This window comes from Brachycentrus maculatus, unplaced genomic scaffold (assembly GCF_059751285.1).
Source record: "Brachycentrus maculatus isolate JH-2025_06_01 unplaced genomic scaffold, ASM5975128v1 h1tg000501l, whole genome shotgun sequence".
Classification (NCBI taxonomy): domain Eukaryota; kingdom Metazoa; phylum Arthropoda; class Insecta; order Trichoptera; family Brachycentridae; genus Brachycentrus; species Brachycentrus maculatus.
In genome coordinates this window covers 162,135-187,989 of record NW_028281247.1, presented here as the reverse complement: position 1 = coordinate 187,989, position 25,855 = coordinate 162,135, and the positions used below count along the sequence as shown (strand labels likewise).

At 31.8% G+C, this 25,855-nt stretch overlaps 1 protein-coding gene across 1 annotated transcript in view; it reads left to right on the top strand.

Annotated features, from left to right (window-relative positions):
* Positions 1-25,855, top strand: part of LOC148301921 (alpha-2C adrenergic receptor-like) — a 98,017-nt gene that overhangs the window by 11,798 nt on the left and 60,364 nt on the right. Inside the window, exon 2 of the mRNA XM_088272492.1 lies at positions 7,376-7,519. Coding sequence (XP_088128618.1) covers positions 7,376-7,519 — 144 coding nt within the window. The remainder of the gene's footprint in view (positions 1-7,375; positions 7,520-25,855) is intronic.

The following is a 25,855-nucleotide window of genomic DNA, read 5'->3' as shown; positions in this document are numbered from 1 at the left end:
AGTTATATGGACGTAAAGGAAGGTAGGTAGGTAGGAGTATGTCCGGATAGAAGAGTAAGGCGTTCCATCCTCTCTGTCTACCCGAAACGATAAGATTTAGGTTAACTTGGTGAGATCAAGTACTTTAAATTTTGGGTGAAATATTTGGGCGTAGTCAAATTAGGAGTCAGAACGATCGACGTGTATGTACGAAGAGTTGCATGAATGTAAAAGAGGCGAAGATTGTTTTACAAATGCAGTAGTGTAGCGTTGTATTCTCTTTGCCTACCCCTGAAAGAAAGTAGTATAAAATTTTATTAATTAGTTCATTTGTGTTGCCTATTTTAAAAATCCGCCAGACCCAATTTTTATGTGATTTTAAAATAAATACTCTATCGGAATGCCAATGGTAGGTTTGATTGTTTAAAATATTTATATATTTGAAAACCCTGCTAAAAATACTTAAAAACAGCGTTGTATTTCAAATTCTACTATATTCATGAAACTTGCTTTCTGACTCATAGGTAAAAATTGAGATGACGTTTTGTGTCTCGTGTTTTTTTGTAAATACTGAATAATTTTATAAAAAAATGCGAAGATCCTCTGTTTTAAAATAATTTATCTAAAGATAGACAAATCTTTTAAACATAAATAATACCCAGAGAATTTCATTTTTTTTTGTTAAACCAACTTACATAGATCTGGCGGATTTTGAAAGTAGGCGACACATTTAGGCAGTGCCCGTCATTCCACGTTTACTACACTATGCGTTTAGGCATTGCCCGTCATTTATTTTTACGTTTACTACACTGTGGAATCGATATCCAGGTTAGGTTAAGTTAGGTTAAGTTAGGTTAGGTGAGGTTAAGTTAAGCTAAGTTAATAATAATTTCATCTCAGCTTATCTCTTAAGGTAAAGAGAAAGAATGAAGATAGATCGATGACTTGAGTAAGCTCTGTTTAAATCAGTTAATATAAATCAGGAATTATTTATTACTCTTATTTCAAGCTTATCTTAACCATCTCCATTCCAAATCGTGTTACTCCCTGAATAATGTTGATAAACTTAAGCGATAAATTGTAACTAACTTCAGTGTAAACTGAGAGTAGAAATGGCTTAGGCGCCACGTATTTTCATTGATGGCATATTTTATAAGTCGCTCGACATACTTTTGCCTCTATGGGGTATCATTCTTTCATTTAACGTTGAATCCACACTTTTTGAATTTAACTTTTACTTGGTAAATATCACTATTTGTTAAAAATATATTGTGACACATCGCTCACTCCTTTCAAGAACGTCATAAATAAAATAAAAACTTGATTTTTCAGGAGATCGTTTTTAATGTTTAAGAATATAATAAAATGTATACAAATAAATATCAACCCACTTATTGAACTTTTTATTGTGCAAGAGATCTTTTTAGGTAAAACCTGAAGGTTTTTTCTCCATTTGAAAAATATTTAGTATATTTAAAAAAATTATTAAGCAATACTTTTTCTTCAATGTGCAAAAACAACAGTTTCTGCCCTGTAGCGGGTAAATATTGAGTTAAAAATATGACAAATTTGCTGAGATATAGTACATTTTCTGGGCGTTCTGAAAACATGCACAGCTGAAAATTGACGATTATTTATTTATGACGTTCTTGAAAGGAGTGAGCGAAATATGCACCTATGATTCCGACTCCTGACCTGACCACACCCAAGTATTTGATTGTGTTATATTTTTAAACTTTAAAAACGTTCTCCTGAAAAATCAAGTTTTTTTATTTGTGACGTTCTTGAAAGGAGTGAGCAATGTGTGAGAAAATGCATGAATTCCTAATGATAAAGTGGTGTGGCATTCTATTCTCTCTGCTTACCCCTGGCACGATGGTATGTTTGTTAGTTTTTATTAACCGAGATATTTTTAGCAGTGCAGTTAAGTATCAATAAAACTATTTAAACAGATAGTAAAAAAAGGGTGAGGCATTTTGAAGAAACCTTGTGGAATGGTTCAAGTGTCCAGCTATCGTTTGCAAATATAGATTTGTGTGGCGTTCTATTCTCTCTAATTACCTCAACCCGGGTTAGCAGCGTGACGGCTAATTGGTCAATAAGTTAGTAAATTGTTAATAATTTTTATTAGAAATGTGTCGATGTTAGGGTCCGCTACCAGCCCACTTCCTTCCTTCCCTATACTTCGTTATGGCTATTGACATTTATGAAGAGCCCTTCTGTTCTCTTTGTTTCATATTAATTTGAAGAAGATTTCTCTGAAATTCTTCCCTTAAGCGTAATAATAATTCTTATGTTATTACTGCTACAAGAAAAGGTAATTCCTTATCCCATATCTGTTCGTGTACCACTTCACATCTTCTTCTTTTTAACTCCATTCCAACTTATCGTCTTTGTAGACTGTTGGGATCAGCTCTCCTCGTCCTCAGGTTATAGGTCCTTCTGTCATGGACAACGTCACCTAGGCCATGCATTTGAAGCATTTTATCTTTCTGCAGCATCTATGAAATCTATGGTCTTCCTCTTTTTGTATTTCGATGAAGATACACGGTAATTGCCTAGTTCATAATATGATCACTAAGTGACATCAGTAATTTCTAATCATGAAATTTGCATTCAATTATTAGTATAAAATTCAACTTGACTTCCTTTATTTCTTAAAATGCCACATCATTTACAGATATATTATTTAAAAATAATGCAGAAGACATCGAAACTTTTAAAAATAAAATATATAAAATGATTTTTACTAACGAAATATTTATATACGAGTACACCAGTGTATAATGTGACCACTTAAATAATACGATGAAAGGTCGTTAGCACTGAAAAATTAACAGAATATCTGTTGCCATATATTTATTTATTGGAAAACCAACAGAACATTGACAAAACTAACATATAATAATATTTTTTGGCATCTCAACATAGATGGAGAAGAATACTGAAATCTGGGCCTTACGACCGTCGAAAGCAAAAAAATAATATGAAAAATAACTTTATAAATTGATTTGGCAGTCATTTTGTGGTAAAATCCATCCATTTTTTAATTAATGTTTTACTAAGTAAATACCACTGTTTCTTAAAATCTACTGTAACGAGGTGTGACATACGGTGTTTGAAAATGATGCGGAATGCATCGAAACACGTATCACAGTAGATTTTAAGATATTGTGGTATTAACTAAGGAAAACATTAATTAAAAATGAAAAATAACTCATTTGATTTGATCAGATTTGTAAGTATTTGAACACACACAAACAAAATGTGGTAAATTATAATGTTTAAAAAAAATTAAAATTTCAATTACATGTTTTAAGTTAAAAACTTAATAAAAAATTACTGTCTTATACATAAGTATAACTGTAGTATATAATATTAAATCTAAAATTTTGTAATCGCATGGATATTTGCGCACAATGGTGCTTAGACTACTGCATCGTATAGATACCAAAGTGATTTTTTCTTCTTTCTACATCTTCATTTAAATCGTGATACCACACGGGCGTAGGTAAAGGAAACGCGTCAGAAAAAATATGAGAGAAATAAAAAGTTCCTTTAGTCTCAAGTACTATTGTGATAATACTATCTACAATATAAGTCTTGTTTTTAAAGGCAAGTTCTGACTAGTGTTTCCATAGAAAAGATAAAACGAATGAACTTGGAATTCTGAGCATATCGCTCACTCCTTTCAAGAAGGTCATAAATAAAAAAAAACTGATTTTTTAAGAGAACGTTTTTAAATTTTAAAAATATTATACAATGTTTTAAAAATGAATATCAAGCCACTTACCAAACTTTTTACTGTGCAACAGTCTTTTTAAGGAAAACCTGAAGATTTTTTGCACCATTTGAAAAATATTTTGTTTATTTAAAAAAATATTAAACAATACCTTTTGTTCATAATGCAAAAAAAAAACACTTTCTGCCCTGTGGCGGGTAAATATTAAGTTAAAAAGATGTTTCTTTTGCTGGGATATACTAAATTTTTTGGGTACTCCAAAAACATGCAGAACTGAAAATTGACGATTTTTGATTTATTTATTTATTTTTATTTATTTATTTTATTTTTAAACTTCATGTACAGAAAATAAAAAAGTACATTGGCGGGCTTTTTGCTAAAAAGCAATATCTTCCAACCGACCAAAGACGGACTAGTGATATTGATCAAAACGTTTGATACCATATATAGCCGTTTGCAATCAGTGGGCAGATAGTACTTGAACATTTAAAAAACATAAATTACAAATTGACATTTAAAAAGAAACATAAATTAACAAAAGACGATAATAAGGAGGGCAAAGGAATTTATGACATTCTTGAAAGGAGTGAGCGATATCAGAGCTTACGAACTCCTATTTGGCCAGCTTAAGTGATCATTTTATATACTCATTATTATTATACCATCACGCCGTTTCCCCGCAGGGGTAGGCAGAATGGATGGAACGCCACACTCTTATGTCTTGACAAACACTCCTCGCGTCCTTCACATCCATACATCTAGTCATACATACCCTCCGATTACACAGACTTTTGACACCGCCAGATTTTAGGTTCTGATTGATCTGATCGTGCCAAGTCTTTTCCGGTCGTCCTCGTTCTGTTTTCCTCTCACATTCGCCACATATATTTTCTTAGTCATTCTCTCGTTATCCATTCGCTCCACATGTCCTTTTCAAGTTTTTCAAGAAGCAACGTCAGTTAATTTATAAATTGTGGTATAAAATGAGTTCCACCTATAGTATAAGAAAAACCAAGCAAAAATGTTTTATTTTTGTGCGTATCCCGATATTGCCATCGGTGTATTTTTTTTACGGGGTAGTTTTTGCAGCCCCCTTTGCAAAGTTACAGGAACTGCCGGTACTGTGGAAGCATGAAATAAGATTGCGGAACTTATACGTGAAATGAAATGTGTTGGCCAGCTTCCAGATGTTTATTTCGATCCAAACAAACGTATAACTGACATGACAAGGAATAACATCGTTACCATCAACGTAATCTGGTAAAATGTATACCGTTGTAATAATAACGTAGTCTAACAATACCACAAAAAAACAAGAGAATTTGTTTCAAAATAGTAAGACAAAATATGGAAATGTATGGAAGTGAAACATGGAGTTGGCGAAATAAGGATGAAAGTAAACTGAATGCAGTCGAAATGCGATCTCTCAGAAGAATGTGCGACAAAACGATGTATGATAGATGTGCGAATAGTGAAATAAGGAAGGAATGCAAAGCTGAGATAAGCATTATCGATAAAATTAAGAAAGGTGTGTTGAGATGGTTTGGACATGTAGAACGAATGAGTGAGCTAAGAACGGTAAAACAAATTTATGAGGCGAATGTAAGTGTAAAAAAGAGCAGAGGAAGACCGAGAAAAACATGGCACGATCAGGTATGCCAAATACTTGAAAGTGGTCAAGGTTAGGAGTCGTAACAATCGGCGGGTATGTATGAGGAGATGCATGAACGTGGAAGAGGCGAAGAATGTTTGCAAAGACAGAGTGGTGTGGCGTTCTATTCTCTCTGCCTACCCCTGCGGAGAAGCGGCGTGATGGTTAGTTAGTTTTTTTTTTTTTAGTAAGTCGAAATAAACCTCTGTTCGTAAATTTATATTATATTAACGGCGACTCAATATTCAAAATCCTTATCCGCAGCCTTCGACTTGTCGTTATGCTAAAAGTAATGCACGTAGAGCTCCCGGAACCATACACCATTCAAATTCTAAAAGCTTTCCTTCTATTGTGTAGAAATTTGAAAAAGTTGGCGAGCTTATAAGCTAAGATGGAGAAAAGGGGAAAATCGTGTAATCAAGGGTTAAAATAAATAATTGAAAAATCCATGGAAATATTTAGAATGAATTCTAAATATTTAATACTGGAATGAATACACATATAAATACAACATTTTGAGTGTTTCCAAATACTTGTTCACAAATCTGGATTATCTCCACTTAAAAGAGTATTTTTTTATATTATTTTTTGACATCTCGTCAAAGATGAAGAAGAATATGGAAGTCTGGGCATTTACGGGGCTGACGACCGTCATAGGCTCTCTAGAATTGGTGAAATACAACATTTTTTCTTCACATCTTACTAGAAGATGTCTCTAGGGAAGTTCTAGTAATTCAAGAACAAGGTTTCTAAATTGGTTCATATAAATAGAGCTTCCAAGAATTTGAGTAGTGTGGTTGTCAATAATGGGTAGAATTGGTGAATGTTACACGTGTGTAAAGTGATCACTTAAACCAGCCTATGACGGTCGTCAGCCCCGTAAATGCCCAGACTTCCATATTCTTCTTCATTTTTGATGAGATGTCAAAAAATAATACCAAAAATAATGTATTATTGTACATACAACATTTTGAGCGTGTTCAGATAATTCTTCTCAAATCTGAGTTTTCTCCACTGAACAAAAATGAAGATGAATATGGAAGTCTGGGTATTTACAGGGCTAACAACCTGTCATAGGCTTTTCATAGATCACTTTACACACGTACATTATTTTACCCATGATTGGCAAGCACACAATTTTTTTGGAACTACTAGATATTTGATCTCATGACACAGTATATACATATGAGTTCAGATCACTAGAATTTTAACTAGAGACATCTATTGGTGAGATGAAGAGGCTTTTTTACTGAGCAGAAACTATTTTATTTGTGTAAGAGGTCCGAATCCAGGGTTATAATCACATACATGAGAAACACCAGAAAATATTCTTCTTCATCTTTGATGAGATGTCAAAAATAAAATCACATAAAAATACATATATGCTCTGTTGTATGATTCTAATCATATGTTAGTTGTCATTTTCAAAGATGTTGCAGCCATCACTTGAGCCATCATCTTTCGTATAAAAAATTAAAGATACTTCATCCTAGTTGGTTTGCAATCTGGAGGGTAAAAAATCACATGTCGTATAAAAAATAACAATAACACTGTATGGTTTATAAGCTTTATTTTCACCTGATGATGAGAACATCTGTAGTTTTCAAAACTAGTCGTGTTTACATTAAAAAACTCAATAGCGGTCCTAAACTTCTTCTTCTTATCCAGACCCAATGGTGCATAGGGCACTGCATAATATTGTGTTCTTTTGATTGTTACTTACATGCAGCCAAGGTGATCACTCCTGCCCTTTAAGAACTAGTCCAGGGTAACGTAAAATCACTATTATTAATTTTACAACCCCCCTGGGAGTCGAACCCGGGACCTCCAGCGCGGTAGCTAAACACGCTTACCATTACACCACGGAGGCGGGCTGGGCGGTCCTATACATGTGTTTTTCATGTTATTTACAAAGTTTACGCCAAATCCATGAATAATGGGTGTTATTCCGTGTTAAAAAGTAGAAACTTCGCGAGATTTACAGTTATATTTTCGTTTTTCAGGCCGTGGAGTACCTAAAAAAGAGAACGCCCGCCAGAGCTGTGTTCATGATAGCAGCTGTGTGGCTCATGTCAGCACTTATCTGCATACCCCCGTTGTTAGGGTGGAGAGCGAAGCGAGTGGAAGAAGAATTTCCGAAATGCAAGGTAAATTTTTTTATAATTTATATTTGAAGCACTAACACTGCGATTTTCAATTTTATAATTAAAATGTAACTTTGTTTTATTTTTTATTTTTTATTTTATTTTTTTAACATCTCATCAAAGATGAAGAAGAATATGGAAGTCTAGGAATTTACGGGGCTGACGACCGTCATAGGCTGGTTTAAGTGATCACTTTACATAAGTGTAACATTCACCAATTCTACCCATTATTGACAACCACACTACTCAAATTCTTGGAAGCTCTGTATATATGAACCAATTTAGAAACCTTGTTCTTGAATCACTAGAATTTCACTAGAGACATCTATTGGTGAGAGCCTATGATCGTCAGCCCTGTAAATGCTTAGACTTCCATATTCTTCATCATCTTTGATGAGATGTTAAAAAAAAAATAATATGAAAATAACTCCTGTAATTGGAGATAATCCAGATTTTGTGAACAAGTATTTGGACACACTCAAAATGTTGTAACATTGATTTATTAATCACTATAAATATTTTATTTAACTTAATTATAATGTCTACCAGTTTCGAAGCTAACAGCTTTAAAGTTAAGGCATTCATAGGGCTGGTTCACCTTGTATATTTTGTAACGTTTATCGTTTAGCCCTATTTCACAGTCTACAAGAAATATATGGTTTTTATATTCTTTCAATTTCATTTAACCAGATTAAGTCGCAGCAACGTGTAGCCGGGTACAGCTAGTTACCAAATATTTTTCAAACATATTTTAAATTTTCGTTATCATTTTTTTGTGATAAAATCGTAATATTTCGTGATGATTTAAAGACAAAAATGCATATTTCCCGTAGCGCTGTATTTTCCAAGTAAACAGTTTACGCCAAACTCCAAAACTGTTGATTTATCTGAAATCAGATTGCACATAAGGCAGTAAATATCTAGTTCCCTCTAAAGCTATGCATAAATTCACTTTTATGAGATTTTCTCTCAGGAAAGCGTGAAATATAATATGACATATGGCCATACTCGCATATGAACGACACAAAATAATCTTGTTTTTCTACTAAGCTATTGTGAGTCGTGCGATATGAAATGCATTTACTTGCAAGTATTTTACGAGTATGCATATTTGGCTTGCATATCCTGCAAAAAATCTTAGCTTAGCTAAGGATCAAATTTACTGGATCTGTTAATAGGATGTTTTTATTGGTCAGATATTTCAACTGATGTCATAAGGCCAAGGATTGACGTATTATTTTATCCAAAGTTCCACACCATGAAAAAATCCCTCCAAGTTGATCTGACGATTCCCAGGGGGGTTAAATAAATAAAAGTATTTTTTTTCACTCCAATATTTATCCAATATTACCCTGGACTGGTACCTGAAGTGGAGGGCTGATCGCATTTCCTTCATGTGTTTACGATCAAGATCAACACTGCGTTGATATGATGGAGATTCCAATGTACCATTGGGGCGCGAATAAGGGTTTAAATAAAAAAAATTGAGACTGTGAAAAAACGAAAGTTTGGGCATTCATAGGGCTGGCTACACTTTGTATATTTTGTAACGTTTATCGTTTAGTCCTATTTCACAGTCTTACAAAAAGGTATTTGGTCTCTGTTGCGACATTTTGTAAATCTCTTCGTTAGTAAATTGGTTGAATATTTTTTTTAATTGATATAACTTACAAAAATTCATAGAAAAAGTAATTCAAAAAAAATATTGAGTGCGTTTGCAAAATTAATATATACTTTTATTTCATCAGTAACTTTGATAATCGTTTCATTCATCCCCGACTGTTATTTTCATACCTGCTGACAAGCCTAAATGAGTACCTTTTGCAGGTTATTTATTCAATTTAAACACATTTATAAAAAACAAGGAGTAAGCAAGAAAATATCATTAGACCCTTTTTACAACTGTTCTTGCAATATTTCAAAGGTCAGCTCCTAACCTCAGCTCCAAACAAAAGTATTCCAGGTATTTTTACGTTTTTATTTCTAACACCATTTTTTTGTTCATTTTGCATAAATTTTGTAGAATAATAATAATAATAAAACCCTTATCAGCACCCCAATGGTGCATAGAGCACTGCTTCATATAAATGCAGTGTTATCTTGATCGTTTACACATGAAGGAAAGGTGATCAGTCCTCCGCTTCAGGTGCCAGTCCAGGGTAATATTGAATTTATATTACAGTGAAAAAATCACTTGTATTTATTTGACCCCCCCTGGGAACCCGAGCCCTCCAGAACGGTAGCCGAGCGTGCTGACCATTTCACTACGGAGGCGATTTGTGTAAAAGTATGATGTTTTAAATATAAAAATAAAAATATCGTTTAAGACAACTTTTTGAGTTTATCAGTTTAATCACGACTAGTTTCGAGAACTACAAATGTTCTCTTTAACATATGAAAATACAAACCACTTGTATTTTCACATGTTGATGAGAATATCTGTAGATCTCGAAACGAGTCATGTATATGGTATAAAGCTGTAAACTCTCCTCACCCAAAGTATTTGGAAATAACGTATACTTTGAAGGGAGTAATTAAAAGATCCCAGTCGTGTTCATAAAACTATTGAAAAAAAAAACTAACTAACCATCACGCCACTTCCCCGTAGGGGTAGGCAGAGAGAATAGAACGCCACACCACTCTGTCTTTGCAAACATTCTTCGCCTCTTCCACGTTCATGCATCTCCTCATACATACCCGCCGATTGTTACGACCCCTAACCTGACCACTTTCAAGTATTTGGCATACCTGATGTTTTTCTCGGTCTTCCTCTGCTCCTTTTTCCAATTACATTCGCCTCATTAATTTGTTTTACCATTCTTTCATCACTCATTCGTTCTACATGTCCAAACCATCTCAACACACCTTTCTTAATTTTATCGATAATGCTTGTCTCAGCTTTGTATTCCTTCCTTATTTCACTATTCGAACATCTATCATACATCGTTTTGTCGCACATTCTTCCGAGAGATCGCATTTAGACTTCATTCAGTCTTCTTTCATCCTTCCTTTGCCAACTCCATGTTTCACTTCTATACATAAGAGTTGGAACCAGGACTCTGTTGTGCACTGCCAGTTTAGCTTCCGCTGATAGGTTTTTATTTTCCATAACTGATTTCAGTGCGCCATTCACTATTGTATAAAATAATAATATGCAGCTTCCGACAAACGAGTTCAGTAGCGTGTTTATAGATAGACTGCACGAATCGTGTCTTGAATGATCGGAAGAATGCAATTCATAATTGCTGTAATGTTCATAACGCTTCCACACAGTTGTGACGCGCAGTTGTTAGAGTGAAATAAATATGTTTCGGATAAATATAAATAACACACAATCACATGGATCGTTTGACCATTTAATCGTACACACACACACACACACACACACACACACATACACACACAAACACAAACACAAACACACATACATATACATAAACAAACAATATAATGATTTTCATAGCACAGTAATTTGCAAGTTTTAACATATTTTATAAATTATGAAATGCCAAGGAATTCTATCGTTAGAGATTTTAAGCAGGTATAGTAAAATGTGTTTCCTAATATTTTATTTAATAAATACAGCATATCGTTTTAAAGACACACTGTATATAAAGGCCTGAAAAAGGTCAAATTACACCCCGGCTTAAAATATTAAAAATATTAAACACCCTACTTAATTTTCATTTAAATGCTAAACACACTGCCATGGCCGTCCTCCGCATAAATTGATATTCAGAAACGGTTTAGCGCCAAATAATCGCTACTTATAGCGTAGCCGCATAAAACGTATAAGAGTTGAAGAGAATGTCGCACTTACACCTTCGCATACCCCTAGGAGACAACCCTGAGAATTTGTACCGATAATTTCCATACAAATGTATAGAAAGGGGTGTTTTGTCTCTGTGCAGAAAAGATACCCGCTGCCTCTTTTAAATTTCGTATTAATAAATATGTATTTATGTGGAGTTATTTACCCGTGGGTTATACCCGTTTTTCTGGGCTATTACGCCGTGCGTTTTATATTTCCCGGAAAAGCGATGACTATCTTATATGCGTAGTAAGACCCTTTTTTGCCATAAGGAAAGAGTATTTAGAAAAAAATATATATGATTTTTTTATGGAATCAAACTATCATTGTTGTTTTCTGAAAATGTTAAAACTAACTTTTTTCCATTTTGACGTTTCTTATATTAAGAATTTTAATAACTTTTTCTTCTATGTTGAAAAGTCAATAAATATCTTGATAGGTTTCAAATGCAATTAAAAATACTTTTTTAAATATAATTTAAAAATAAATAATTAATTTATAATTTTATTGAAATTTAACACTTGAATAAACCACTTTAATGAGTTTTATTTTTATTTACGACTAGTTTCGAAAACGACAGATGTTTTCATATTCTGGTACAAATTAAAAACTATGTAATTTTTAATTTGTACCAGAAGATCAAAACATCTGTCGTTTTCGAAACTAGTCGTAAATAAAAATAAAACTCATTAAAGTGGTATATTCAAGTGTTTAATTTAAATAAAATAATCATGTCATTCCACAAAGTGAATGCCGAATCAATAAATAATATAAGTTATAATTTATTAATTTATAAATATGTAGAGTTATGGTCCCGTGGTTAGTGTCACAGACTCTTGATTGAGTCAGAGTTTCTTGGGTCAAACCCACTCTATCACAATTAGATAAATTTATGTGTGTGTTACAAATGAATTTCCCGTACATCTACGCCTTAGATCAGTTTTTTGAATGTCACTTTTTTAAAAATTTTTCATGTTTTACAATTCTAAATTTTTATTTCATAATACTGAATTAGTTTTTTTATTGATCACAGTCCAAAATATTACCTTTACTGGTTTGTCTTCGCCGAAAAAAAAATTATTGCTCGGTCAATGATTTAAAAATAAATCTTAAGGTTTCTTTGACTCTTCACCCTGAAAAAATATATGCGACGGTAACCTGGCGAGTTATTTTAAAAGTTTCTTTCAATTTATGTCATTTTAAAAACAGTTATAAATTTGCTTAATATATGGTATATATACAAGATATATAATAGATAATATTTACGAAAATGTTGAATGCCACATTGAATATCTTATGGGCACACATAAAAACTCAATCAAAGAGTGATCATATATCTGGAATGGCACCTCAAATGATACTGTTTTTTTCGTAATGACGGTTTGATTATATGAATTTGGAGCTTCAACGGAAAATAACAAGGACACCTTTGTAAAAGGCTTTGTCATTATTGACACTGAGAAATAATATGTTTCCTTCACGATTCATTTACAAAAGGATATCGCTGTCATGATAACGCAAACATATATCCTTACTTCTTGCACGGTTTCATCAATAATGATGAAATATAATCCACTACTACTAACTACCACCACGCCGGTTCCCTACAGGGATAGGCAGATAAGATCCAGTGTTTCTCCAGGGTATGCTTGGCTACAATAGTTTAGAGACTAGAAGGAATGTTTATTTGATTACGCATTTTTAACGATGATTGCGCGGTATGATCCAAAAATTATCCGGAGCATTGGTCTGTATGTTCCCGATAGTTACATTCCGATTATATTTACGTCTTTTCACAGTAAACACAACATTTATTATAAAATTCTTTCAGAATCTTTTCATTCTTTATACATTCAGACATATCATCATACATTTTCAAACTCTGTATGTGAATTGAATGTATGTACATATCTACAATAAATTTATAACAAATGAATTATTTTCTGAAAGATAAAGACAGCTTTCTTCAAGATTGATAAAATAGTTATCGTTGCTACGTTGCACTGATCAAAGGAAACCATCGATGTGTAACATGACGTTATATTGACAATTTTACTTATCGTCTCTTTTGCCCTTAACCCACGTAAATAGTAACATCTTTTCGGACAACCCTGTATATTATTACTGATTGATGACTTGTCTGTCTGCCTGAAATATGTCCATGCACAAATTTATTTTTAAATTCAAAGTGACTTTTCGAAATGCGATTTTAGCTTGTTGATAAAAACGCACATAAAATCTGTCGCCGCTCGGATATTTTGTACACTTTTGTCAGCGAAATTCCGTTTTGGGGCATTCACGTCCTCCCTCACATTACTCAATATACAGAAGGCAGTGATTTATGAGTGCGAGCGATAAAATATTTCCACTGCATTTATCATTTAACATATTGAAAATGCACATTTTTTCAAACACAAATCAACATAAATCATAACGCATTCAGCCCGGGGAATATTTATAACTGTAAACACGAATGGTTTCGTGAGTTGGAAATGGTAATTTAAAATAAAATAAATGATTGATTGCGTTTACGTTAAATGTGTTGATAAAACGTGACTAAATAATTCTTTAAAATTATTAAATAAAACACTCGTTTTTTACCACTTTAGTTTATTTATGATTACTAGTTTCGGAAGCTAGGCTACTCTCAGGTCTAAATTATAACTAAGACACAATAAATGCTAAATGTTCTTTAAATAAGGAGAATGATAAGTTGAGGGGAGGGGCTTTTATAGTACATCATTATTTATTTACAAAGTGTGTCCAAATACTTGTTCACAAAATCTGGATTATCTCCAATTACAGGAGTTATTTTCACATTAATCTTACTTATATAACTTCCAAGAATTTGAGTAGTGTGGTTGTCAATAATGGGTAGAATTGGTGAATGTTACACGTGTGTAAAATGATCACTTAAACAAGCCTATGACGGTCTTCAGCCCCATAAATGCCCAGACTTTAAAATTTTTCTTCATCTTTGATGAGATATCAAAAAATAATATCATTATTTAAAGAACAGTTTTTATGAATTATGTTTTAGTTATTATTTAGACCTGAAGATGGAAGCTTAGCTTCCGAAACTAGTCGTCATAAATAAACTCATGTGGTAAAAAAACAAGTGTTTTATTTAATGATTTGAATATGTCTTACCACAAAGTAAATGCCGAAACAATAAATGAAATAATTATTTCATCCTTAAAACATAAAAGTTCTTAATCGTGACACCTTAACAAAGATGAAGAAAAATATGGAAATCTGGGTATTTTCAAGGTTTACGACCTGATTTACAAAGGCTGATTTCAGTGATCACGGTATACGCGAGTAACATTTACCATTCTACCTTTCATTGATAACCACACTCAAATTTCTTAAATCATATCGCTCACTCCTTTCAAGAACCTCATAAATAAAAAATCGTTAATTTTCAGTTGTGCATGTTTTCGATATGCCAAGAAAATGTACTATATCCCAGCAAAAGAGGAATATTTCAAAATTGATATTTACCCGCTACAGGGCAGAAATTGTTGTTTTTGCGTTTTGAGGAAAAGGCATTGTTTATTATTTTTTTTAAGGATACTTACTATTTTCAAATGAAAGAAAAACCTTCAGGTTTTACCTAAAAAGATCTGTTGCATAGTTAAAAGTTCGATACGTGGTTTGATATTTATTTTTAATACATTGTATTATATTTTTTAACTTTAAAAACGTTTGCCTGAAAAATCAAGTTTTTTGATTTATGACGTTCTTCAAAGGAGTGAGCGATTTGCCAGAATTCCATTCGTTTTATATTTTCTATGGAAAAGACTATTCAGAACTAGCCTCAGATATAATGAATTATATTAGCATTTTTAAATTGTGAATCAAAATATTGATATAACATTAGATTGTTTAACTTATTCTAAATGCAGATAAAACATATGATTAAAATATCTGAGCAAATGTCTTATCTTCTTTAACATATGGTAAGAAAAATTTAATGTAATATCATTATTTTGTTTTTCAATCGACATAATTGCTTGTGAATTTTTCACAAATATGAATGAATATAAAACGATTCACGAAAAAACGGAAATATAAAAAATATAATTTGTCCCATTCTTGTGAATTTTCGTAAATTTTTTCAAACAACGTAAAAGAGTCCTCACAAAATTATTTTCGCGTTCACATTGTCCCCGTTTTCCTTACTTTTATATAATTTGTTCAAAGTACTTGAAATGATGAATGCCTTTTTTCTTCAACTTTATTTTCCTCTTAGTTCTATGTAAATATAAGTTTTAATTATAGACTTAGACTGACAGACGGTGATAATGAATAATCGGTGGATTTTTAGGTTACTGAAAATATTCTTGAATTTAGACGAAGCATTTTGATCTGGTCATGCGAAATATTAAAAAGTGGAAGAAAATCGGTCTCAAAAGATTTTTTTGAAGGTAGAAAATCTGAAATAAAGCTTTTCTTGAGTCGAAAGCTTTTGGGTTAAAAAAAACTTAAGTTAGAAACCAAATCATTCTACGCGAAAATATAAACATAAATAATTTTCAGGTCTATTTGTTATTAAAATGAGTTTAGGTGAAAGCGTATCTCGGTTTTAGCCAAATTACTGTGGAAAATAAATTATTTATTGATTTTGCATTTACTTTGTGGTATAAAATGATGATGTTCGTAAAAAAAACTGTTATTTAAGACCGCTTTTGAAATAATTAATAAATATGCATTTTTTACACAAAGAGAATTGCTATTTATGTATTTTAACTGGACAATAAATTAAGAAATAATGTATCTATTTAATTTTAAAAAAAAAATTAGATGACGATATTAATTGTTTGTCATTTAATTTTTACTTGGCAAATACCACTTTGTCTCATAATCTATTGTGTCACGTATTTTATAAATAAACATATTTTTATTTTTAATTATTTCAAGTTTAGTTTAATTATTTTAAGTGCTTATAAAAGCGCTCAATAATTTTTTTAAAAATCAAATGTAATAGATTCTTCATTTATTTAAGAAAATCCTTTTTATGGAGGCATTTGACTTTTACTTTGACACTTTGGTTTGTCAAAGAAAGTATGTCGATCCATTTGTTTTTCTCTTCAAAATACTATATAAGTTACTATAAAATACTTTAAAAAGCTTAACAGTATTTCATTAAATCAGATAATGGCCTTATTTTTTATGTTGTATATAAACCAGCATACTAAGGGGAATTAATTATTTTTCTTGAATATTTTTCGCAAATACTTTGTGGCGCATTTTATAAACGTAACAAAATTAAACAACTTTGTTTTAACCATTTTTTTTAATTTTTTTTTATTAAAAGTACACTTAAACCAACCACTGTTTTTGGGTGATTCCATTCATAGTTGTTATTTGGAGTTCATGCTCAATAAAAATAACATTTAGGAGTATTTTAATCATATTTTTAAATCATATTTTTTAAATCATATTTTCATATGGTGTACGGAGTGTGTGGAAGTTTTTGGTAAGGGAATGTAATAAACTATGAGTATTTTAATGTTTTGTAGTATTTTAATGTTTAAGAATTTAATAAACCCTGATGATGACAAGATTCTTTTCGAACCCGGTTAATTAAAGTGGATAGGTTGTTTAATAATAAAAAATAAAGAAAGTGGTTAAAAGAATTTTGTTTTATTTTATGAATTTAAATTTTAAATTTTAAATTTTAAATTTTAAATTTAAAATTATGGTCTTTCTACGCGTATCTATGAAAAACTTATTATTATTAAATTTTTTTTTGTAATTTAAAGATTAAACAAAACATTTAGGGAATGAAAAGCTCGTTTCAGTAGTTTTGAAGATAAGAAAACTCTTGCTTGATTAGACTCAGTTTCATAGGATCATTTTGCAATTAGAATTATAGGGGGAAACGTTATGTATTTCCGCCGGAAGCAATGAATAGTTCTCATTTTTTATTTTATCACTGAGAACTTTATGAGAAGATAGATCATAACAGTGGACGGAACAGGAAGAATGAAGAAGGAAGGGGAAACAGAGATACGAGAAAAATAGAAGGTATAGGATTCTTTAGGAAGTGCGCAATGTGGGGTGCGAAGGAATTTCCAATCGATGGAACATTTTTAATTATTTTTCTCATGCTTCCATTAAATTACAGGGTGTTCAAATTAAAATATTTAACAAAATTATGAAGGTATCCAAATCTGGGTTTGTCCAATCGGATGTTATTTATATTGATATCTCAACAAAGATAAAGAAGAGTAAAGATGTCTGGGTATTACCAGAGTTTGAGACCTGTCATAGACTGATTTCAATAATGACTTTATGACTTGTATATTGTAACAACGATCAATATAAAAGTCATGGTTGACAACCACACTTCTTGAGTTTTTAAAATTTATATTTATGCTTCGATTGATACCTTCTTTCAAATTATAGTTTTCAGCACCATCTATTGTTGCGTTGAGTAAGCTTTTTTTTATTTAGCAGAGACCCTTGTGAAATATCTGCAAGAATCTTCCCGAATTATTTGAAATACTAGAAGTTTGAAGACTTAATTTAAAAAAAAAATTATAATTAAGATTATAAAACAAACAAACTGCACTCACCATTACCATAGATGGTAACGAGAACTCACATATTACCATAAAACAGTGTCAATTTGAAGATTTTTGCACGTTTCGATATTTGAGGAGTGTGATTGTCAATCATGTGAATGTTGCACATTTATAAAGTGATCACTTAAACCAGTATATGACAAGGCTTAGCCCTGCGAATACACAGACTACCATACTCTAAAGGAGATGTTTATGAGGTGATGACACTAAACCAGCCTATGACAAGTCGTGAGCCCTGCAAACACAGAGACTTATAAAGTGATCACATTACACCAGCAAATGACAAGCCCTGTAAATACACAGTCTTCTTTACTGTGTAAAAGAAGGTTATAAAATAATTAGATTAAACCAGTCTATGACAGACCATAAGCCCTGCAAACACCCAGACTTCCATATTATTCTTCAAATCGAAGGTTTGAGTTTAAATATTGGTCACCCTGTGGAACTCGGTCACGTCGATTCGAATTTGCATGTTGAACCGGAACTCACCGAAACTTTCTCAACAGGAAAAGGTTTGAAAGTTGAGGACGACAAAAGAAAATTTTCGAGCGAATTCCCGCCTGCGAAACTCTTATTAAAACAGGATTAACGAATGAAAAAATTGTAACTCGACCCGCATCTCGACTTTTGCAAAGAAATAAGTTTAAATGGCGGAAGATTTTATACAATTGTCCCATATTTTATATTTAAAATAAGTAGCAACAAAGATATTTATACGGGTTATTATTCAAGCGAAGGATTTGAAATCCCCTGAAAAAACGTTTTATTTATTTCAAAACATATTACATACGTAAGTCATATATACATATAATATTCCCGATGAGTGATTTCTATTTCTCATTTTGGGACATGGGATTGAGGTTAACAAGACTGGAACATAAAAAATACAGTAACAAAAAATATATATTTTTTTAAATAACCAAAACTAATACTAATACATGGCAAAATGTAAAAACAATAAACAGGTATAATAAATAGGCACAAGAAGCATATTTAAAAGAAATAAATGAGAAAAACCAAAGATAAGAAGCATATTTAAAATAAACAAATGAGAAAATATAAAAAATGAGAAAATATTTATAAAAATTTCACTTAAGCATATAAAAAATATGAAATTTTTCACTCAATAACTTTATAATAATAACCGTTCAAGCAATTTTTAAAACCATTATTATGTACAAAATATGGAGGCCTAGAATAGGACCCAGACAAGATGGTCTGATGATATTAAAAATGTGGCAGGCCTGCACTGGATGAGAATCGCGTCTAACCGACAACTGTGAAGTCCAAGAGGGAGGCCTTTGTTCAATACTGTATACAGGAAGAAGGCTGAAGCCGATATGATATCCTGGAATAGTACAGGCACAAAGAGCGCAGATAATCTGAACGTATTGTGAACCTGGGAGTCACTATGGATCTTTATTGAAATACATACATCTAGAAGAAGACCAAAGAATTCTTGGTTGCTGTAGAAAAAAAAAGATTTGATCTTTAATCTGAAGACGAGGAGAGCTGATCTCAACAGACTACAAAGACGATAAGTTGGAATGATGTCAGGAAGAAGAGTCAGGAATACATATTTCGGTATTTTTTGTTTTACTATATCTTCAATTTATTGTTTTGATAAATATTCTCATTCTTTAGATACTTAAGTCAATGGTCAAACGGTTCGTGTCACCGTGTGTTATATTGTTCACCGAAGACATTTTGCGTACCGTGACTGATCCACAAGTTGTGGCGCGCAGTAGATAGAGTGAAATAAACAAAATGTCTCAAATGACTAACCATAACGCCGCGCCGCTTCCCCGCAGGGGTACGCAGAGAGAATAAAACGCGATACCACCCTGTTTTTGCAAAAATTCTTTGCCTCTTCCACATGCATGAATGTGATGTGGCATTCTATTATATCTTACTACCCCTGCGGAGAATCGGGGTGATGGATAGTTAGTTAGGACATTTTGTTTATATCACTCTATCTACTGCGCGCCACAACTTGGTGATCGATCGCACTACGATTCGCGCAGGCAATCGGTGGACATGCTACTGACTGCACGTAATTTTTCGCGAACTCCGTATTATTAAAACATACAATATTTACATGAATAGTACAAATATCTTTCAAATACCCCCCCTCGGAATTGCCTAATTTCTTGATACTTGGGGTAAGCTTTATGTAATTTTTTTTCAGGATTTTATCAACGTATTTGTAAAAAAAAGGTACGTTCATATACATCCATACAAATACAATGCATTCATGTATGAATATATATTTTTTTATATGATGAGACCTATGATGTCACCTTATATGTCTTGTTGGCGGAGTTCTTTTAACTCCCTTTTTTATTATATGGTTTTTCACAGTCGGTTTAAGGGCCAATAAAACAAAAATAGTTTTTGTAATCTTTATTTGGGTCAAATACATTATTAATAAAACATTTTATCAGTCTACAAATGCAAGTGTAAGTGTATTAGTATGATAAAAGCATTTTTAATTAAACACAATGATTGGATGCGTTGCATGCAAAAATGTTATTGAACATATTAATATTAATATTTTAAAAGCGTAAAGACATTCGTTGAACATGAAACGCCAGAAAATATCCTTTTCATTTTATTAGTTTAGCTTATAATTTGACCAGATAATTTATTAACAACATTTTGAGTGTGTCCAAATACTTGTTCACATATCTGGAGTATCTCCAATTATATAAGTTATTTTTCATATTGTTTTTGACATCTTAACATACATGAAAAAGAATATGGAAGTCAGGGCATTTACGGGCTTACGACCGTCAAAGACTGATGTAAGTCATCACTTTACAAACATGTAACATTCACCAATTCTACCCATGATTGACAACCGCACTACTCAAATTTTTGGGACCTTAATATATTATTGTTCAAATTCAAAACATATTGCTTGAATTGAATAGAATTTCAGAAGAGACATCTCGGCTGTCCAAACGTAAAACACAGTAGGGGACATTTATTTTATAGTACGTTGTTTTGCATTTTTGGACTAAGTAGAATCTACTTAGTCCAAAAATGCAAAATACGTACTACAAAAAAATGTCCATTACTGTGTTTTGAGTTTGGACAGCCGATCTAGTGGTGAGATGAAATAAGCTTTTAACTGAGTAGAAAATGCTATTTCATATTTTACTTCATCTACATTGAAATGTCAAAAAATAGCAAAAAAATAACTCCTAATTGGAGATAATCCAGATTTGTGAACAAGTTTACTAATATAATAGAAGAATACACTTAAAAAAGACAAAAATGAAGATCTTAAATTCGTTATAAGTAAATTGGTTGATCTTTTAAAAAAAACTATGCTAAAGTCGTGGGCAAGAAAGATAATTTAGTCTGACAATGAAGGGTCACCTTTCAGAACTTTTTAGGACATTATAAGGTCATATTGGTAGCCAGGAGTCCGAGACGAATTTTTATTTTATATTCAACATATTTTTATTTCGAAAGGATTAAGGTAGATGTTTAACCCTTCGTTGGGCGTAATTCGCTCACTCCTTTCAAGAACGTCATAAATCAAAAAACTTGATTTTTCAGGAGAACGTTTTTAAAGAATAAAAATATGATACAATGTATTAAAAATAAATATCAAGCCACTAACTAAACTTTTTACTGTGCAACAGATCTTTTTAAGTAAAACATGATGGTTTTTTCTCCATTTGAAAAATATTTAGCATTTAAAAATAAATAAATTAAACAGTAACTTTTCTTCTCAATGCAAAAACAACACTTTCTGCCCTGTAGCGGGTAAATATTAAGTTATAAATATGCCTCTTTTGCTGGGATATAGTGCATTTTCTGGGCATTCCGAAAACGACGATTTTTGATTTATGACGTTCTTGAAAGGAGTGAGCGAATTATCTTTTTAATACATGACGTTATATTATATTTGTCGTCGCTTATGCATTTTTTGCATTGAAAATCACCTTGCTACTACTTTTTGACATCTCATCAAAGATGAAGAAGAATATGGAAGTCTGGCATTTACGGGGCTGACGACCGTCATAGGCTGGTTTAAGTGAAACATCTTCTTCTTCTATTATGAGATGTCAAAAAATAATGTGAAAATAATTCCTGTAATTGGAGATTTTCCAGATTTTGTGAACAAGATTTGGAGACACCAACAATGTTATGAAAATCACATTCAAAACATTTTGTGTCCATATTTTTCCAAATGAGTTTTCTCCACTTGAAAGTTACGTTTACATTTTTTCGACATCTCAACAATATAGATGAAGAATTATATGGAAGTTTTGATATTCACAGGGCTTATGACAAGTCATAGGCTGGTAAAATGATTACTTTATACACGTGGAACATTTGCCATTCTACCCATTATTGACAACCTCATTCTTCAAACTACGAAGAACTCCTACGTATTTGGACCTTCTCAAAATAAAATAAAAATTATATGTTGCAAAAAATTAAAAATAACGTTTTCAGACATTTTCCAGAATGTAAATAATTCGGTAGGGATCTTGCATACATTAAAATAAAAGGGTCTCTGCTAAATAAAAGCTTTCCTGTCGTGAGTTTAATAGTACATGTAGGGGTAATTTTTTTTATAGGTGTGGTCATGGGTAGAGTTGGTGAATGTTACACGTGAGTAAAGTGATTAATTAACCAGCCTTTGACACGTCATAAGCCCTGTAAATACCCAGACTTACATATTATTCACCTATCTAGAGATATCAAAAATCGTAAAATAACTCCTGAGTGGAGATAATACTGATTTGTGGTCGAGTATTTGGACCCACTCAAAATGTTGGATATAATTTTGTTTCTTGAATGTTTTTCTGATGTGATACTTTGTGGCACCTTTTATAAACTTTGTTAAATAAAACGACTTTGTTTTAACTACTTTTTATTGATACACTTTTTCCAGCCGGTTTCAACAAGAACCTTGTCATCTGAAGTTGACGTATTTGCTGCGCAATCGTCAATAAAAGCAACATTTAGATGTTTTTCCCCGTTTTGTAAATGACATTTTTTATATCATATTTTCATATGGTGTACGGAGTGAGAGTTTTTGGCATCGTAAGGGAAGGGTAATCAACTAAAACCTAAACATCAGTATTTCAATGTTTTAGAATTAGTACATAAATCCTTAGGATGACAAGGCTCTTTTCGGAACCGGTTGGAAAAAGCTAACCAATAAAAAGTGCTTAAAACAAAGTTTTATTTTTATTTTATAAAGGATATTTTTTTATATTTATACATGATATGTTTCCTATTTTGTATGTTCACATGCTGTTTTGTATAACAATGACATGAGAAGGACGTTCATGTGGAACAATGAAGTAGTGTCAGTTTTTGACATCGTATTTATTTCCGTGTACTTTGAAAACACACCCCTAATTCATCCGATAGGCGTACACCCAGTGAGGCACGAACGAGCGCGATGTATGTGAAAGACACGCCCTTATTCTTGTTTATATAATGCTTATTCAAAAATTTAAATAAACAGGAATTTTTATCACATTACTATACTTAGAGTATTTACAAAAAACAGCCACTTTTATTACACACACTTTTCAGTGTGTCCAAAGACTCTTTCACAAATCTGGATTATCTCCGTTTAGGAGTTATTTAAAAAAAAAACTTGGCATCTCAACATAAACGAAGAACCATGTGGAAGATTGGAGATTAATAGAGCTAAGCGATAAAAATATGTGATATTTATATATATGTAAGTATATATGGACAAATGTTTGGGATGGTAAAAAATCATAAAATTGATTTAAAAACGGTTTATTTTTAAAAACAGATTCACCAGTTTCGCAGAACGGTTATATCCCATGTTGTTTAAAAAATATCAGTTTTAAAATATCAAAATACGAATTCAAATAATACAAAACAGTTGGTCAATATACAATACATTTCAAATATAAAGTTTCGATCTCTCTAATAAAGAAGATACTTGTGTTTAGAGAGGGAGTTCATTTTACAATTTTATTATATTTTTATAAACAATATGATTTAAAAAAATGTTCCTTGGTATGTAGTCTAGGTAGGGTTGATTCTAATATGTTTTTTATTTTAGTTTTAAAGGTTTATTAATTTTGTATAGATTTTAAGTTTTCCGGAAGTTAACTTTAATTTTTTTTTACCTACGTACGTACAATGGTTTGACGCTGCTGTTATTTTGCATCTGTGCTAAAATAAATTATTAGGAAATCTAGAGTAAAATGATAGTCATATATCCACAAAACCTTGGAATTGAAATTGTCTTAACTCTTAGAGTATTTTTGTTTGTTTTTAAGTGTAAATCGCGCTATAACAAATTGTTCATGTCTGTTAATAAAATCCGCCTCCGTAGTGTAATGGTCAGCACGCTCGGCTACCGTTCTGGAGGTCCCGGGTTCGAATCCCAGGGGGGTCAAATAAATATAAGTGATTTTTTCACTGTAATATTTATTCAATTATACCCTGGACTGGTACTTGAAGCGGAAGGCTGATCACCTTTCCTTCATGTGTAAACGATCAAGATAACACTGCGTTTATATGACGCAGTGCTTTATGCACCATTGGGGTGTGGATAAGGGTTTTATTATTATTACTGTTAATTACTAGAAAATAAACCGGATGGAGAAATGTAAAAAAAAACAAGAAAATTTTAATAATTTTGATGGTTCACATTATAAAAAAAAACTACATTATAACAGTACATCGCACACAACTTCTCAAAATTTCAACAGAACTGTTGATGAAGGTTTTGTTATATGTAGGTTAAAATTTTTATGAAACAATAACAAAACAACAAAAATATGTCAAAAGTTTCTGTTCGTGATTAATTTCATTGCCATCTTTCATTTTAAAAAAAGGTTCTAACCCATGCCATGATTTAAATATAAATTTCTGTTAATTTTTTGAGAGGAAATAAGAAAAGTTTTTGGAGCTTTACATCATTTAGGGGAAGTGGCGTTTAAACGAATTATTTTTCAAAAGTATATAAAAAATGCAAACAACTGTATTCAAAGCAACCCCTATTTCCAACAGGTTTTATTTTATAATCTCAGAGAACCTCCTTGCATATTTTTGAATAAAAATTATTTTAACTTGTTTACGAGTGAAGTATTTTTGTCTACCGTTTGTGATAACTTTTTTTTTGTGCTACTAAGACTTAAGCTTTTAAAGAAATACATGTAAATATAAGTCTTATTCATTTGAATCTCTGCTGCATCCAATGTTTAATAAAGCTCTTTAAAACATATTTCTTTAAACGTATTACATACATGATTCACATATACATATTATATTCCTGATTAGTAATTTTCATTGCTCATTTAGGGACATTTCAATACCGCCCTAAAAAAGTTTCACTACAATAAAAGTAGGGATAGAAACAGTAAGAGTGAAATGATCTCAATGATTTCCAAAATCTCTTTTTTTATATAATAAAATCACAGTGAAGCACCCTTAAGGTAGTATTTTACGAAATTGTGCCTTACAAATTACCTAAATATAAAAACTGACTTTTCTATATTTATTTTATTGGCAAAGCACCCATGATAAATAAAAATTTTTTTTTTAAAATAAATAAACAAAGATGTCGGGTTGTGGTCTCGTGGTTAGTTTCGCGGACTATTGAGTTTCTCGGTTCGAACCCTCTCTACCACAATTTGAATGTATTTCTAATAATGAGCCTCTTAGGCTCAGACATTGTATGAAGTCGAAGTATTTTTGTAAATAATAAAAAAACACAAACATATCTGTTTTATAAAAAAAAAATTGTAATTTTATATATTTTTCATTATTTTGGTGCAAGTATCTACCACCCAATTTCCAACCCTCCCACCCGATTTCCAATTTCTCCACCGAAAACTACACCTTCCGAACACTTGTCACCTATTGATATGATTAATTATAGCTACGTGACACGACCCCAACTAGATAAGAAGCGAA